The 16175-nt window shown below is 41.6% G+C and overlaps 1 protein-coding gene across 22 annotated transcripts in view; it reads left to right on the top strand.

The window, feature by feature from the left end:
* Positions 1–16175, top strand: part of ADGRL3 (adhesion G protein-coupled receptor L3) — a 493993-nt gene that overhangs the window by 313562 nt on the left and 164256 nt on the right. For 19 of the 22 annotated variants that reach the window (XM_077177050.1, XM_077177053.1, XM_077177036.1 and 16 more), the window contains 2 exons: positions 3065–3079; positions 4853–5653. In XM_077177050.1, the coding sequence (XP_077033165.1) occupies positions 3065–3079; positions 4853–5653 (816 nt within the window). The remainder of the gene's footprint in view (positions 1–3064; positions 3080–4852; positions 5654–16175) is intronic. The other 3 variants (XM_077177048.1, XM_077177037.1, XM_077177046.1) reach the window with 1 other exon arrangement.

The raw sequence follows: 16175 nt of genomic DNA on the forward strand, positions 1-16175 counted from the left end.
GGCTGGGAGTGGATATCACTTATGGCCACTATTAAACATCTTTTAAAAAAGAAAAATTAAACAACTAGCAAAGTACAGGGCACGCATTTTTGCACTGCCTTTGCAATTGCCTTTTCACATTCCCCTACTCACATATTTTTTTCCAGGAGTTTTATGCTGCTGTTGTGTGGGTTTGAAGCAGTGCCAGGGAGACAGCTCTCTGTATGTCTCTGCCACTGTGTGCTTGTGCCTTAAATAGTTGAGTGCAATTCAGTGTGGCGGTAAGAAAATGAGCAGTTAATGTTGTTCAAGTGTTAATTGTGCCAGAGTGTGTTTTCAGTGCCTCAACCCAGCACTAGTAAGAACAGTTAATTAATGCTTTTGTGCGATTTCTTTGAACGGGTGGCAGGAGTCTGCTTGGGGACAGGCTGTAGTGGCTCATGATTGTGTGTTGTCCTCAGTTTTCCTTCCATCTGAAAAATCATGAGAAAATCAGTGTATGTGGAAAGTCTTGTTAATAACTCTCCTCAGACACAGCAAGTGGTCCTTGATTTCCTTTTGGCCCCTGACACTGTTGAAGTCAATGGCACTGGCAACCACTGTAGGGAATCAAGGTGATCAAGGTGATGTTGTTCTCCACCCATGCAGTGACATCAGGAATGGAAGACCTCACTATAAGAATAAAAGTTGTGTATGCCTGGTTTTTTTCTGTAGAACTGTGTAGGTAAGGTAAACCCTGTGCTGTCATCAGTACTTAAATTCTGTAGACTGGTACAGGCATAACAGATATAAAATTGTCTGTAACTGGGAAAAATTAAAAAAAAATTATACCAGCACTTTAGGAAGACAGTTTTGCAGTGGTATGTTCTGTAACTGAAGGGATAATCAGACTCTAATTAGATCCTTTCTTTTAATGTTGTTCAATGATCTAAATCCTCCAAGCTTCTCATGGAACCTGTCTGAAGAATATGGCACCCCAATGTAAGCTGAATAATTGTTGAAATTCAAAAGCATTAAGTCTTAAATTAGCAGAGGGAAAATAGGTGTTTGTGACACATACAATGGAAGCACCATTCAGAAGGTCACCAAAACCCATCCGTGTTTGGAATTATAAGAGAGCTGGATACAGCACTGAGTGTTAATAACACATATGAGCTATTCAGGATAAGGGTAATCAACACTTCAGGTCACTCAGATCAGCTGGTCACAAATATATTATGTCCTCTAGAAGCTTCTCTCTCCCTGCTTTACAATATCATGCTGTTGTTTGAATGCATTACAAAAGCTTTTGCGCGTTTGGAAATGTAAATTACTGCCTTCTATACTGCCAGAGGTACTGTATACCATCAGCCAGGGGAATCACTGTGAAGCCATATATCTGGGGATCTGTCACATTGCCTTCTTGCTTTTGCCAGGGACATTTAATGCTTTTCTGAATACCTTACTTAACTGTGACCAGCCACAGCCCAGGATGGGGAGAACAAGTGGTGTGTGGGTTTCTCTGACTGCTGTGTCTGGAGCCTTTTAATCTTGCTGGCTCCTTCCCTTGCAAAACCAGATTGCACTCAAATGCATTGTCTCTGCTCCCTAGAGCCCTGACAGCCACATGTTGGAAACATTTGCCTTTAACCTTAACCTGTTAGGAGGTAGAAAGGAGCCTGAATCAAAGCCCAGGTAAAAAAGGCTGTTGGAGTTTGTAAACACTCGTTGTGGGAGCTGCAGTTGGCTCCAGCTGTATGCCTCTCTGGACAGGGACGTGTAGATCCACATGTCTAGCCAGAGCATTTGCAGCCCTGCCCTGAAATTGTTCTTCCTCCAAGCCTGCAATTTCCCATCCAAATGAACGAGACTTTTGAATGCAAAGAGTTCTGCAAAGCCAGCAACAGAGGACACTTGCCAGATGTCTCGGCCTGGAAAGGGCTAGAGTGAGCTCTGGGCAACAAAACCAAAGCACACATGCACACCTTTGCATTCCTGTCTCACTTCTCCAAACAGAGATCTCAGCTGTCAAAGCCATCCTGGTTTGCTGGCAAGTTCTCAGTTCTCCCTCTGTTATTTCATGGGGCCTGTCTTCTCTTACACCTTCGGGGAAGAGGCCCCATGGAACCAGCAAACTGCAGGGCTGGGGTGTGGAGGCTGCTGGGTCCCCACCAAGCTGGAAGAAGTCAGGGCCTGTGCCACAACTGCAGGAGGCTTTTGGATGAGGACCCACAAACTTTGTTGCCGGAGGTTGTTAGCTGCAGAAACTAGTACCAAGTATTCAGGAATTAATAAGTGCACTTCATTTATTTATTTATTTATTCCACCTGAAAGGGGCTTTGTCCAAAGGGACACGGTCTCTTCAGCAGCATTATGATGCAAGGTGAATAATTCACACTAAAATATCCAGCAAGTTCTGGGGTTGGGCTTTGAAAAATGTGCTTACATATTTTTGTCTCATTAACACTGTGAATCTTTGGGATCTTATTTATAAGTGCTACAATGTTTCCAGTGCTTTTTTCCAATTCTTACTGAAGTGTTTCTCCAAGACAAAGGACAGGACTCTACAAGCATCCATGGACATGCCTCATTTGATTCTCCTAAGTTTTTTTTTTTCCATGTTATAAGTTAATATTTTCCTATTTTAGGGAGGGATCTCTGTTTTACAGGATTTTGGCAAAACGTATGAAGATGTATATTATATAAAGTTTCTCCCTGGAATTTTTATTCTGTACATAAAGCTGTATCAGTCATATTTCACTTAATGGATATTTCATTTTGTTCTATGAAACTAGTCCAAGGTTGCTGCTGACAAGGTAGAGTCCAGGGGGCTCATTACATCCCAAGTGTTGGGCTTTTTTTTTTCTTCTGCCAGATTTTTCTCAAGTTAAAATTTATCTGTATTTTGTTCAGCTTGTCTGCATATTATCCAGTGTATATATCAGAGGAAAGGTTTATATATATATATATAAATGTTCACATACCAAAGTAAATTAATAAATCTTCCTTTTCTTATGAAAGAGGTAAAGAAAAGTACCTGGCCAATACAGTACCATTAATCTATTCTCTTTTCTCCTTTCTCTCTTTACCTCTCTCTCTACAATAGAAGTGGAACAAAAAGGTAATTAAATACCTTTCAAATTATATATATATATTACTTATGTATAGGCTAAGTTATTTAACAGTTTAACGTTTTAGTTGAAATACTTTGTCATTAATTCTCACTACCTTTTTGTTAAAGTTTATTTAGTATCTCTGCTGCTCAACTTCACCAGATAACTCACGTTTGCTGAAAAGTTTTTAACCGGTGCCACCTTTTTTTTTTTCTTCCATTAAATTTATATTCAAAGGCTTAGAGAACTCATTTTCCTGCCCCAAAGAATTTGGAAGGTGTGCATACATATGTATGTGCATAAGTATATCTAATTATGGCATAAAAGCCTCTTGGAAATGGCACCCCTTTTTCAGCAACTCTGCGTGGTTACTTAGACTCCAATGGATCTATATAATTTTATACTGGTTATTAAATCTGATTTTCCTCCTGTCTTGCTCTCCAGACAACATTACCAATTTCTGCATTTACAAAAAATAATCAATTATGCTCCGAGCAGGAAGTGTGAATGTGGGATCCCATCCTGCCAGCCCCGTGCTGCCGGAAGCGCGCGGTGGGATACTTCTTCATGCCTCCCTGCCGCCCATCCCATCGTCATGGTCACTGTGCGGAGATCAGCGTTCCAAATAACCAACCAGTATTCTCCCCCTGAAGGGTGTGCAGTGCCTCCAGGCCAGGAGGGTGCTGGTGGGGATGGCCAGGGCCAGATTTGCTCCGCAGCATCCCTCCTCTTGCCTCCCCATCCAGCCGGCTGGCCCCTGGCTGGTGGTGTTCCCGTGGGGCCCAGGTCAGCCGGGCAGTGGCTGAGCCTCTTCCCGGGTCTTGGGTGTGCCCTGGCCCCTAACACCCCCCCCCTCCTGAAGTCTGAGCAGCAAAGCATCCCAGTTAGTCAAACTGCTCCTCTGTGCTCCTCTCATGTAACAATAGAAGGTATATGTTTTTAAGTTTGAATTACTACTATATTTAACAGGACATTTTTTAACTGATTAAAATCTAGACATTGGGTTCCTCTCCAGCAAACTTTATTCCTTTCCTTCCTTCTTTCCTTTCTTCCTTTCTTCCTTGTCTTTTCCTTTCAGCATCCATATGTCATTCGTTTTTAATTGTGTGGACTGCATGTTTCATGTGTCCTGTAGCAGCTTGGAAAGTCTCATTCCTAGTTATACTCCAGATGGGTGTTCCCCCCCCACACTCCCTTTGCTTTAAATGCTCCTCTGAGTTGCTAAGGGATTCACCTCTGCTTTGCTATTGGTATCCTTTAAATATTTAATATCACTTGGGCTGTAAGGATGGGAATTTCTTTCTCTTATTTCCATTTCTAGGCCACTCTTCTGTGGGCTGTTCAAATAAATATGTGGATCAATTCCCTCGGAGTTTAGCCCTTCACCTAGTAGGTACAGATTCACTGCAGAATATAATTTGGAAACACAAACCCAGAAATCCTTTGGGGGCACATATTCATTTCAGAGTTTACAAAAGCGAGTGGTCCAAGTAAGTATACCTGTAAGAATAGATTTGAAAAGCAATAAGAAAACAAGCCACAGCCGATAAAAAAAGCAGGGGGGGCGGGGGGGAAAAACCCAGTTTGATGGAGCAGTTTTTGTTCCAGAGATATGGTGGGCAGGAAGGATAGTCTCCAGCTCCAAGGCATTGCTCTTGGGTTTCCTCTCATCACGAGTGTCCTCTGCTCCAGGACTAGAAGCTGTTGAGATGCTTTGGCCAGCCACCCCTGAACTGTCATTAACTTTTGTTTTTCTTTCAAATTCTTTTCCCCTACGACAGTTTTTCTTTGCCCTGGACTGCTGAAGGGAGTTTACCAGAGCGAACACTTATTCGAGTCTGACCACCAGTCGGGCGCCTGGTGCAAGGACCCTCTGCAGGCCTCTGACAAGATCTACTACATGCCCTGGACGCCGTACCGGACGGACACGCTGACGGAATACTCCTCCAAGGACGACTTCATCGCCGGCAGGCCCACCACCACCTACAAGCTCCCGCACCGGGTGGACGGCACGGGGTTCGTGGTGTACGACGGGGCTTTGTTCTTCAACAAGGAGCGGACCAGGAACATCGTCAAGTTCGACCTGCGGACCAGGATAAAGAGCGGGGAGGCAATCATCGCCAACGCCAACTACCACGACACCTCTCCCTACCGCTGGGGAGGCAAGTCCGACATAGACCTGGCCGTGGACGAGAACGGGCTCTGGGTAATCTATGCAACAGAACAGAATAATGGCAAAATTGTCATTAGCCAGTTGAACCCTTACACGCTAAGGATCGAAGGGACGTGGGATACTGCCTATGACAAGAGGTCAGCTTCCAATGCCTTCATGATCTGTGGGATTTTATATGTGGTGAAGTCTGTGTACGAAGATGACGACAATGAAGCCACAGGGAATAAAATAGACTACATATATAACACTGACCAAAGCAAGGATAGCATGGTGGATGTGCCCTTTCCAAACTCCTACCAGTACATTGCTGCTGTGGATTATAATCCCCGGGACAACCTCCTCTATGTATGGAACAACTATCACGTTGTAAAATACTCATTGGATTTTGGCCCACTGGACAGCAGAGCAGGTAAGGGGTTTAATACCAAGCCAAAAATCTTTCTGGTTTTTTTTTTTTTTTTAATATTTATTTTTGTGAAAAGCTGAAGTACACTCCTGTCTTACTGATCTGGCTGAGTTTCTGCATAAAAAGCCCCTCCACAGATGTATAATGGCTATTAAGACATTAATATGTGCAGATTTTTTTTTTTTTGGTCTTAGTTGAAATGAAATGAATGAAGGAGTATCTACACATAGTAGCCTGAAACAGTTTCCAAATGCCCATGCTTTTGTTCACAGGGGTAGCAGTCTTTTATTCAGAATCTAATTTCTTTCGTACATGATCAGATCATTTTCCCTTCTGTAGGAATTTTGACAAAACAAAGCATAGAAGATGTTGTTGTTGCAAACAGCTGGAGGAAAACTGCCTGCCAGTTTAAATTACTTTGTTTCATTAAGCTGGGGGAGTTTTGTCTTTTTAGAGAAGCTCAGACTAATTGAATTTGTGAGCATGCACCCACAAGTGTGGAGTCAGGAGGAGAATCAACAAAATCCTCTAAATTCTTGCTTTATTTTCTGTAAAGTTTCTTTTTTAAAGCATTTCAGGACTTATTGTGACTTACTATACTTTATCTTAGGGGATCATCGGGCCCCCAGAGGTTTCCCAGCTTCTCCACCTTTTTTCCCGTTAGAAATGTGCTGGTAGTTACTTTAGGTATATTCCCTTATATATAAGGGAATTCCATCATCATTTTGCATTCATAAAGTTGCTACTTTACTAATAACAAACTTAGCCTGCACTGCGGTCAAGCTTGCATGATTTGAAAGTTTCCAAACAGGATTTGCTCAGTGGTTTTAAATGATTGTTACTGTACTGATGAAGTCATAGTATCAGGTATTTCTTGTGGTTGATTGTGTGCTTTGAAAGGCTGGAAAAGTAAGAAAAAATGCAGAATTAATATAATTTGGACAGTAAAGTATTCAACCAGTAATGTGGCTTTTTCTGAAACATTTCCTTTTGTAAGTAAGAAACTTGAAAGTGCATGAGGGTATTCAGAGCTTTAGATTGCAAAAGAGAAATGAAAAGATTTCTGTTGATGAGATTTTCTTTTCCTGTGTGCAGCTTCTTACCCATATAAAATGAAAGTGGATCAAGAGATGCTGAAAGAAATTGTGGGTATGAAAATCTGGGGAGGGCTGGAATAAAAGTAGTAAACTGGCAGTGAAATTGTGATTTTTTTATAAAAATGTAATGAAGGGGAGAAGAAAAACTTGAAGAGCAGATGAACAAGAACTGAATGACTGTTAAGGAGTAGAGATATTTTCAATGACGTTGACCTCTGTAAGATCTCAGATGAGTGAAAAATAAAGTAATAATTCTCCTTCTCCTGACTTAATGACAGGCATGTACTTTCTGGGTGGTGGAGTGAAGCAGAGCAATTTGTGAGCTATTGGTTATTCCCAAGGAGTGGAAATCAATTGCATCCCTTCCATTTCACAGAGTTTCTCTCATTTTTGGTGAATTATTTCCAGGTATTATAACAGACTCTTTGCTGGTGCTTGTTCATGTGGTGACCATTGTCAGTAATAGCATCCTTAATTAAAAAAAAAAAAAAAAAAAAAAAAAAAAAAAAAAAAAAAAAAGCTTTAATCAGTGAAAAACCTAAAATAGGGGGAAAAAAAGGAAATTGTTCTCCCTTTTTTCACAGTATAAGATGGTGAAATGGGAGAGTAAGTGAAAACCTTGCAGGGGGCTGAAAGTGTGTGAGGTCTTGGTTTATCTGTGAGAATTAGGTTTATCTTTGTGTAACTCTGGTTTGAAGCCACTCACTCTGGATGAGAATTTAGAATCCCCCAGTGCTCAGATAGGAAGGTGAAGCAGTTCTAAGCTTTGGATGGTGGGCATGAGAGAGTTAATCTGGTGTCAGGGAATCTTGTGAGCCTTCTCTGACATTCCCTGTGTGCAAATTTTGTACAAAGCTTTGTAATATGGATGAAAGGCTGAATTTTACCTATGGTTTTCTTCTCTGAGAATTATCAGGATTTCCTTTTTGGCAAAACTGCATAAGGATCCCATTACCTCACTATTTTACAAGTTTAGAGGACTTTTGAGACGTCTGCTCTGACAGCAGCTGAATTTTTTGATGAGAAAACTCGAATGGGCCAAGACATTTCAAAGAGAAGAGAAAAAACTTCACTAAGGGAGTTTACTGCTCCATTACCCACATAGCCCAATCAGTGGGAACAAGTTTTGATGAATCAGTGAGATAGAAGCACTGATTTTGAGTTGGACAGGTGGGCAAATAGTTGCTTGACATCAGGCTATTTTGCAGAGAGGAGCAAGGAGACCAGGTCTGCATGGTGCTTTCCCTGAAAGTTCAGTGCAACCCATTTTTGGGTTAGCACCAAATTCATGCTGCCTTGCTTTACATGTAACACTAAATATCTGGTTGGTATAAACCCAGCTCCTCCACCAAAGAGGAAGAACTGAAGCTGATACAACCCTGGGAAAGAAGTGAAGAACCAGGATATTTTTATTTGGGCTTTTTTAGATTTTTATTTTTAATGGAGTGGACTGTTGGTATGTGTCTCTTCAAAAATCATCAGTGTTTCTTTGTATTAGAGCCATGTTCAATGCAGGCATTTTCCATAGTGTTACAATTTGAGTAGCAAAATTTGTAAACAATATCAGCTTAATTAGAAAATAAAAGAAGGATTGTAAAATTGATGGGTTGAACATATGGGTTGTTAAAAAACAATTAAGGGTGAAGTTTTAGAAGAGCTCTTAAAACCAAAAATTGATCATAACAAGAAAAGTGAAATACTTAACTACTTAAATAGCCAGCAGCCTATTGGAAATCACTTGCATTTCATCATGCATTTCAGGAGTATCTAAAATAAAATACAGGTTTTGGGACTGCAGTTCACCTAGAATCAAGCATTTTCAGTCTTTTCCCAAACTGTTCTGAGAAATTGGGAGTTGACAGGAGTTGCTTCATTTATAGGAAAGGCGGAGCTCACATCCTCTTGCTGTTCACAGTGTCTAAGCATTTTCTGCTATCTTTAATTAAAGATCTGTGCATGTAGGTTTGGAGCATACTTGAGACCTTCACTGTTGCAGTGCCTCTCTTACTTACTATTTTAAAAAAGGGGCTTTTACTCCTTGGAGAGAGTGAATGTCAAATGGTGGAGTTTCTGTGCTCAACTTCTGCAGCAGTTGAAGTTACTGGAGAAAACAAAATATTTTGAAGTGCTAAAAGCAGAGTTTAGCTGATCTTGAAGCAATTCAAGGCTCTTGATGGAATTAAACCCAACTATTCCTTTTTCTCAGAAATGAGAAAAGCTGCATTTTAAGGTTTTACCCCGCTCCTTTTTGTTCCCCTTTTGTCTGGGGTTGTTTTCATTTATCCCAAAAGTGGTTTTGAAAGCAAACACTCCTCAGTGCCTGCAAGTCCCAAGAAACCTATCATTAATGTCTGCCCTCAAGAAGTGAACTTGAAGATACCAAAAGCCTTTGAAGTGTATTTTCTTTGAGCTGTTTGGCCTTAAAATGAGCTTCTTGGAGAATGCTTCTTCATAAATGCTCCTGAGGTTTTGGGTTATTTCTTTGTAGCTTCTATTGAGTTTGTGAATTTTAAGTGTTAGTAAGGATAGCTCTGAATTTCTTCTCATTCTTCAAGAAGTTAAACCCAGAACAGTATTCAGGTTATTTTTTATGTGTCCTACTAGACATATGCAGAGAGGGAAACAGAAGGCTGTAGTGACAGGGTGAAATTTTTTTAATTTTTCCAATGTCTAAAATTTTTCTAATGTTTCTAAAATTTTTTCTAATGTCAGCCTAATCAGTTGACATTCACCAGAGTTACCTGTTTTAATCATCTCTCACTTATGATACATTCTGTGCAAATAAACTCAAGAAAATGTCAACAAACCTTCCTCTCCAAGAGGGTGAAGTGCTCCCATCCTGCTTCCCAGTGCTGTGCTGCATGCAAGCACACATCTCCCGGTGCTGTGCCTCAGCACCTCCCTGAGCAGGCACAGCTCTTGTCTGGACACCAGCCAGGGGGTCCTGGGCATCACACAGACCACAAGTTCTGTCTTTTAAATTTATTAGGTACCCAAGTGCTGGCAGCTCTTGCCAGGGCTCAGGATATGCTGCCTGAGCATTTGGGTGCTTAGGTGGGGACTGGAGCATCCCCCATAGTAGAGAAGTCCAGGGAAGAACTTGAACCAAGTTAAAGATCTCTTTGTGCTTATTTTGGCCTTGGATGTCCTGGTAGCCATTCCTAGTGACCTGGGGGACACAGACCATCTATTTTGAGAAGATATTTTAAATTATGTCCAGGAGACCCAAGCATTACCATATGGGCTGTTCCATGGATGTATGAAGTTAATAAACAAATATGCCCAGTACATAAGGAAGATAGTGATATGATCTGTAGGACTTTGAATAAAGCCTAAATGTGCTTAAGTGTCTTCTGCACATTTCATATTAACACTGTAGACTGCCATTCTGATAATCAAATGTGATACAGACATTACATGGATATCTCTGATATTTTAAGAATCCCAGAGGGTGTATGTCAAACTTTTATCTTCCACATTTTGTCGAGTATTGTGGGACGCTCTTTTGACGTGGGATTGCAAGTATTTTTTTCAGTCAGAATGTTTGGGTTGTTTTGTGCTTTTTCTTCCTAAAGCAGTTTCACAATGCAGATAAGGTGAACAGTCTGTCCTTATAATATGCTAATTAAGTGCATTTGTGTCTTGGGTAAAAGATGTGGCAGTATGGTGATGAGTAAGGACTTTAAACACATATGACACCTCGTTAAAATGTAATTTTCACATCATAAATCTGAGGCCTTTCCTTTGACAGCTGAGTAATGTGGGCAGTGGGCAGAGGAACTTGAACATTTCAAGGCTGCCATGTGCTCACACGTGGCTGGGAGCTGCTTCCTGCGCTGCTCGCCTCCAACACCCGACTTCCTTGCCCAGGAATGCCCCAAAAGGGCTGCAGGATCTCAAATCCCATTGTGCACAGGATATGAACTGCTATGGCTTCAAGAACCCCTCGTGATAAACCACGTTTGCTATCTCTGAAGTTGAATCCAGGCTGCATTTTAAAAGGCCGGCTGAGCCCTTGTGATGAGCAGTTCTCCTGGTGGACAAAGGCCATTTTTTAGGAAGCTGCTGAGTTTTTAATTGCTGCTTCTTCAGTGTTTTTACTTTCCAGTTGCTCTCCTCCCATGTAGGAGCATCCCTGCCTCTCTCACTCCTGTTCCTGCTCATTGCTTACAGTGACAGCTGCTGGTTGCACAGTGTTGCTGGAGGCTTTCAGAGAGATAAGCTCTTGCTTTCAGGAGCTTCTGTATGACTGCAGCCCTGACTTCCAACCGCCAATATCTGCCCACATATTCATGTTCCATTTAGGCAATGAATATTTCAGTCCCTTTTTGCTGTCTCGGGCAGAAAGGGATGTCTGAGTTTGGAGGTGAAAAAAGCAGAACATCTTTTACAACAAAGCAGGCCTTTCTGCCTATATCTGTTGGGCAGACAGTACCTTAAGCTCAAAGGGACAGGAGGACAGTATTGCTTTCATACTCCATTTTGAGGCCTGGTCTCTCTCCTAATTTTTATCCTGTTTTAAATTTGCCCTGTTTTTAAAGCAGTGTTTGAGTAGAAAATTATAAAAAAGCATCATACCACGCTAGACTTCTGAAATTAGGGGTTTCTGCTTTCTGTCTGGAAAGCTGGAGTTCGAGCTCTTTTGTCTACCTTTTCACAAATAACCCTTAAAAAGTGCAGTATTCCTCAGCTTCAAAATTCTGCCTTTGCAGAGCCTGTCATAAATATTAATACTGTTTGGTTAGCACAGTGGGATGAACTTCGGTGTCTCTTCAGTACGAATAAGTATGTGGTTGCTCCTTTTTCCTAAATAAAACTACCATGGAAGAGCAGATAACTTTACCAGAATTGGAGCAGCCTTCCTCTTCCTCAATTAACTGCTCCTGCTCTGAGGCACCTGTTTAGACCACCCTGAGAAAATGGAACAGCAGACCTAACCCATCCATGAGCTAAACTGGGGTACTGCAGTATCCTCATGGGAGGTCAGTTGTTGCCATTGCCTATATCCACGGGCTGGGATCCTGTTCCCATGGGAGTGCCTGGGGACTGGGCTGGTGGGCAGCCAGGATGGTTGAAGTAAGGGAGGAAGGGCAGGAAGAGACAAAATGATTAAGCTAAAACTTCACTTTCAAGCTTCAAAACAAAAGGAGGCCTGAGGCTTCGGCACTTCATAATCCTGTCAAACACCGTGAGGGGGAAAGGACCTTGCCAAGAACGTGTCTGAAAAGCTGAGACAGCTGTTTCTGGCAGCAAGCATGGGATGCAGATAGGGGGGTGATTGCTTAGGAAAAAAAGCATTAACTGCCAGTGAAGGATGGTGGCTTCTCCTCTTGTGCAGCGAGCTTCTAAACGTGAGGGAATCAGCCTCAGTAGTGATTAATTGTTTTTTCATTGAGTTCGAGACCACTGAGTCATGCTGACATCAACCATGGTTTATCAGTCCACTTAGCGCCAAACCCAGCTGTGAATGTGCCAGCACTTAGGGTTAGAGCAGTTTGCCAGCAGCAGGGAGCAAGAGGTGACATGTAGCAAATGTCCAAGGCTGCTTTTTGCAGGAGGAAGGGGCTGCATTGTGTACTAGAGACAGCCTTTGAGTGTTGAGTTTTTAAACATGATTTTAGTGATTAGTCCATCATTTATCCCTTGGCCAGCAGATTTAGCTGGCTTGTGTACAGTGATGGGGGTCTGCATGGGATTGGGGCTTTAGCCCAAGAAGAGGCTCCTGGATGTTCCATTTTTGAGCTGTTGCCTCTGCCAGGTCCCTTCCTCCCAGCCCAAACTGAGATTATAATTTGCTAGGCTTTTTCTCAAGGCATTGCCCTCTCCATGCAGGTTGTATTTGTGCACCTTGACACCCTGTGTGGGGCAAACACCTTTTGCTCCTTGCAGTTCTGGTGTGGCCTGGCTTGGGACATGGTTATCCTGGATTTGGTTTTTTGCTACTGCATTTTTGAAATGAGCAGCCTTTATTCCTGTTCCCCACTGAAAATACCTCCACCACGGTAGTTCACGGGTCTGGATTGCTCTCCTCCCTCGTCTGCCACTGATTGTGTTTGTTCTGGAAATGACTAGTGCAGTATTTTTAGCAACACTTATTAAGACTCCTCTCCTAAAGTCTAGTTCAGTGTTGCTAATTAACTTCTTCAATGCCACCAGCACTCTGCAGTGCTGCTATGCCAGGTTTTCTTTTTTTTTTTTCTTTTTTTTTTTTTTCTTTTTTTTTCTTTTTTTTTTTTTAACTGAGAGAGCAGTTATGGATGCCCTGCCATATTCTGCTTTAGAGTCAAGGCAATTAGGGGAGGCATTGGATGTCCTTCTTTCTGCCTTCATACTCAGGTTAAAGAAGAGTAAGAAGCTCTTTAGGAGTCAGCTACGAAATTACTGAACCTTTAAGGGAGGTCTTTAAAGAACTTTCCCTTGACTTCAGGCAGTTGTGGTGCTGTCCTTGGCAGGTCCCCATCCTTCAGGTCCAGCAGCAAGTCAGCTTTCCAGAGGTATATTAGTGCTGATAAGAAGTACCCCAAGGCATGTATAAGGAATGGAAGGGTCAGAATTATCCTCATAAATCCAGTTGAACTCTCGTGGTAGGGTTGGATTGGATCGATTACTGATAGGAAGGGAATTTAGGTTGAAGGAGCAAAAAGAACCTTGGTAGCTAGTCTGAAGACCTCCATGTTCAGGGAGGGACCAGCCATGAAGGGCTGTGAAATGGCCCTGAAAGGGGAACACAAATTAAGGAAAGAAATAAGTAGTAAGCACTTTAAAGCACTCCTCCTCAAAGTGCATTTTGTTATTAGTAACTACGCTAAAGCAAGAGAGTCGAATTGTGAAAAAATCAAGAATAGAAGTGTTGATTTCTTTCAGGGGAGTCCACTAGGTGTGCAAACGTAAAGGTTGATATAATGAAAAACTTTCTGGGACAAAATCCCAGAAGAGTTTCAGCACAGCTTTTATTCAGATAAATCCTCTGAAGCTGGTGGGTGTTTGGGCTAGAGGCTTCAGGAGTGAGTCTGCAGTGGATTGCTGTTTGCTCTGGAAGGAATTGCATTTTGCCAGTGAGAGGCCCTTTGACATCCTGATTTGTGTCTGAAGCATCCAAAAAGAATATATAAATTGTAAGCTGGAACAAATGGTGAATATCCATATGAATTTAAGTTGCAATATCTGCCTTACATTTTAATGTTGAAAAGGTTATTTTTTAAGGGTGTGCTCATGATTGGAGGGTAAAGGAGGCAATAAAGGCTTGGGTGAACGAGATGTGTCCAAGAAAACAATGTCATGATTGTTCACTGTAACGGGATTTCTTCACTGTAAATAGGATTTTTGCTTGATTAAAATGTGCTGAGAGGAAACAGGACTTAAGGGAAGTTTCACTGAAATACAGGATTCAGTTTGAAGAGACTGGCACTGAAGAGGCAAACCGGCTGTTTTATGTTATGTAGCCCCTCGGGTCTGTTTTCACAAAGTACCACCTGCTTGAGACTCAAAGGGGAGGGGGAAAAAAACCCAAAGAAACATCAGAGCTAAAAAGTATAGAAGTTATACACTGGTCATGACAGAAGATGGGAAAATCAGCTGCCTTTATACCAGTTTGAGCTGGCTTACTGGGGTGCCATTCATGCTTCCCTCAAATAGCTGGAATAAATTAAGACAACCACTGGAGAGATGAGGCGTTAGGCAGCTCTGCAGTTCTTTTTCATCTGTTGATGTTTGGGACAGAGACAGCGAAAGGGCTGTCTAAGCTGCAGGCAGAGACAAAAAGTAAAGGCAACATCAAGTATAGACATGCCAGCAGAGATGAAGTCCCTACCCCACTCCTAAGATCTTTCCAACCTACCATGTGAAGAAAAGCTTTTTGAGCCCCCATGTACTGGCCTTCAGCTGCTCCTCTGTGTTAAATTATTACCTCTATCCAAGGCGTGCTTGGAGGATGCTGTGGCTCACTAAGGTCGATCAGCCTGGATTCATGTGATGCTTTGCACTCTTGTACTGCCAAATTAAGCAAATGACTGGTGATGTTAATGTGAGCGTGAAGGCTCCAGGAGGAGGGAAACCTGTATGACGAAGAAAGAAAAGAAATTAGGGAAATTTTTCTTCTCTCTTTTTTTTTTTTTTTTTTTTTTTTTTTTTTTTTTTTTTTTTTTTTTTTTTTTTTTGAGGGATAATAAAATATATTTGCTTGATAGGAGCATATTGAGTACCTTGGTAGCCTTAACAGCAGTGAATATTTCTGGCCTTCTCCTCGTAAGTGCTTGCTTTTCTCACTGGACAGTAACTGCCAAGTATTTTCTTGATGCAATATTGAGTGTGTTACAAGTTATTCATGAGAAATATCCTTGGAATGACTGGAACAGATTTTCTTGATGAAAGCGTCGGGCTCTTCTCTGTGGCAAGTATCAGGCTGAGCGAAGGATGCCATCACCCAAAAAGTAAAGCCAAGGTGGAGAGTGCTCTGGCAAGTTTCTGGTTGATTTGTACAGTTCAAGGTGAACATTCATGCAACATTCTGTTGGGAGAGGTGCCTGTGGCTGGTGCCTTGCTTGTAAATGTAAGTTCTCTTTATGGGTAAATCAAGCCTCCTCCTGAGCTCGGTGGGGAGTAAATGAAGCTTTTGGGTAGCCTAAAACTGCATGGTAAGAACACAGTGTTGTGTAAGGCTGCTGTAATGTGTTTTTTTCATATAAATGAGTTCAAATTGACTCTGGTATGAGGAGTAGAACAGAGAATTAAATTAGATTAATAGATTTTTTAAGACCAGAAGGGACCATTAGCTCATTTAGTCTGACCTCTGTAATGCATTTGATTGGATTTCATCTGCTTCCTCTTCTGCTGAGCCTAATGACTTGACTTTAACTGAAGTGTACCTTCAGAAAGGCACCCAGACAATCAGTGCCTCACTTCACTTTTGTGCTTTTCTTGGTTGGACATTCTCTCCCTCAGTTAAGAGGCAAAATAACATTCGCATTATAAATGTTTTGATTGTGCCTATTTGCATTATCCATAAAAAGGTAAAAATGTGTTTCTTGGGTCATACTCTTTGGACCTTGCTCAGACAGTGCTCTGGAGATTGCCTTCTATGGGAGCTGATGGTAGGTCTGATTTTTTATTTTGTTTTTTTAAAGATTTTAGAAACTTGTTACTGCAGTGGGAAATTCCTGAATAGACCAAAATAGCAAATAATTCACTAGCAATGAGAAAATAGCTTTCTGGGCACTAAAATCAAGAAAGCCTTTACTTTCAGATGTGTACTTTATGATGAGTGCCACTAAACGTGTGTGTAAACCCTGCTTTCTAAGTAAAAGAAATTACCAGTCTGCAGAGCTTGCATACTGCTCTCTTAAGGCCACTTCCATTTTTGTTTGAACCTGAGTGCTAGGGAGTGACATTTAAACCTTGGAGTTTGTCATCAAGTTCTAATTTTCTTCTTG

The sequence above is a fragment of the Agelaius phoeniceus genome, chromosome 4 (genome assembly GCF_051311805.1).
Source record: "Agelaius phoeniceus isolate bAgePho1 chromosome 4, bAgePho1.hap1, whole genome shotgun sequence".
NCBI classification, from domain to species: Eukaryota; Metazoa; Chordata; class Aves; order Passeriformes; family Icteridae; genus Agelaius; species Agelaius phoeniceus.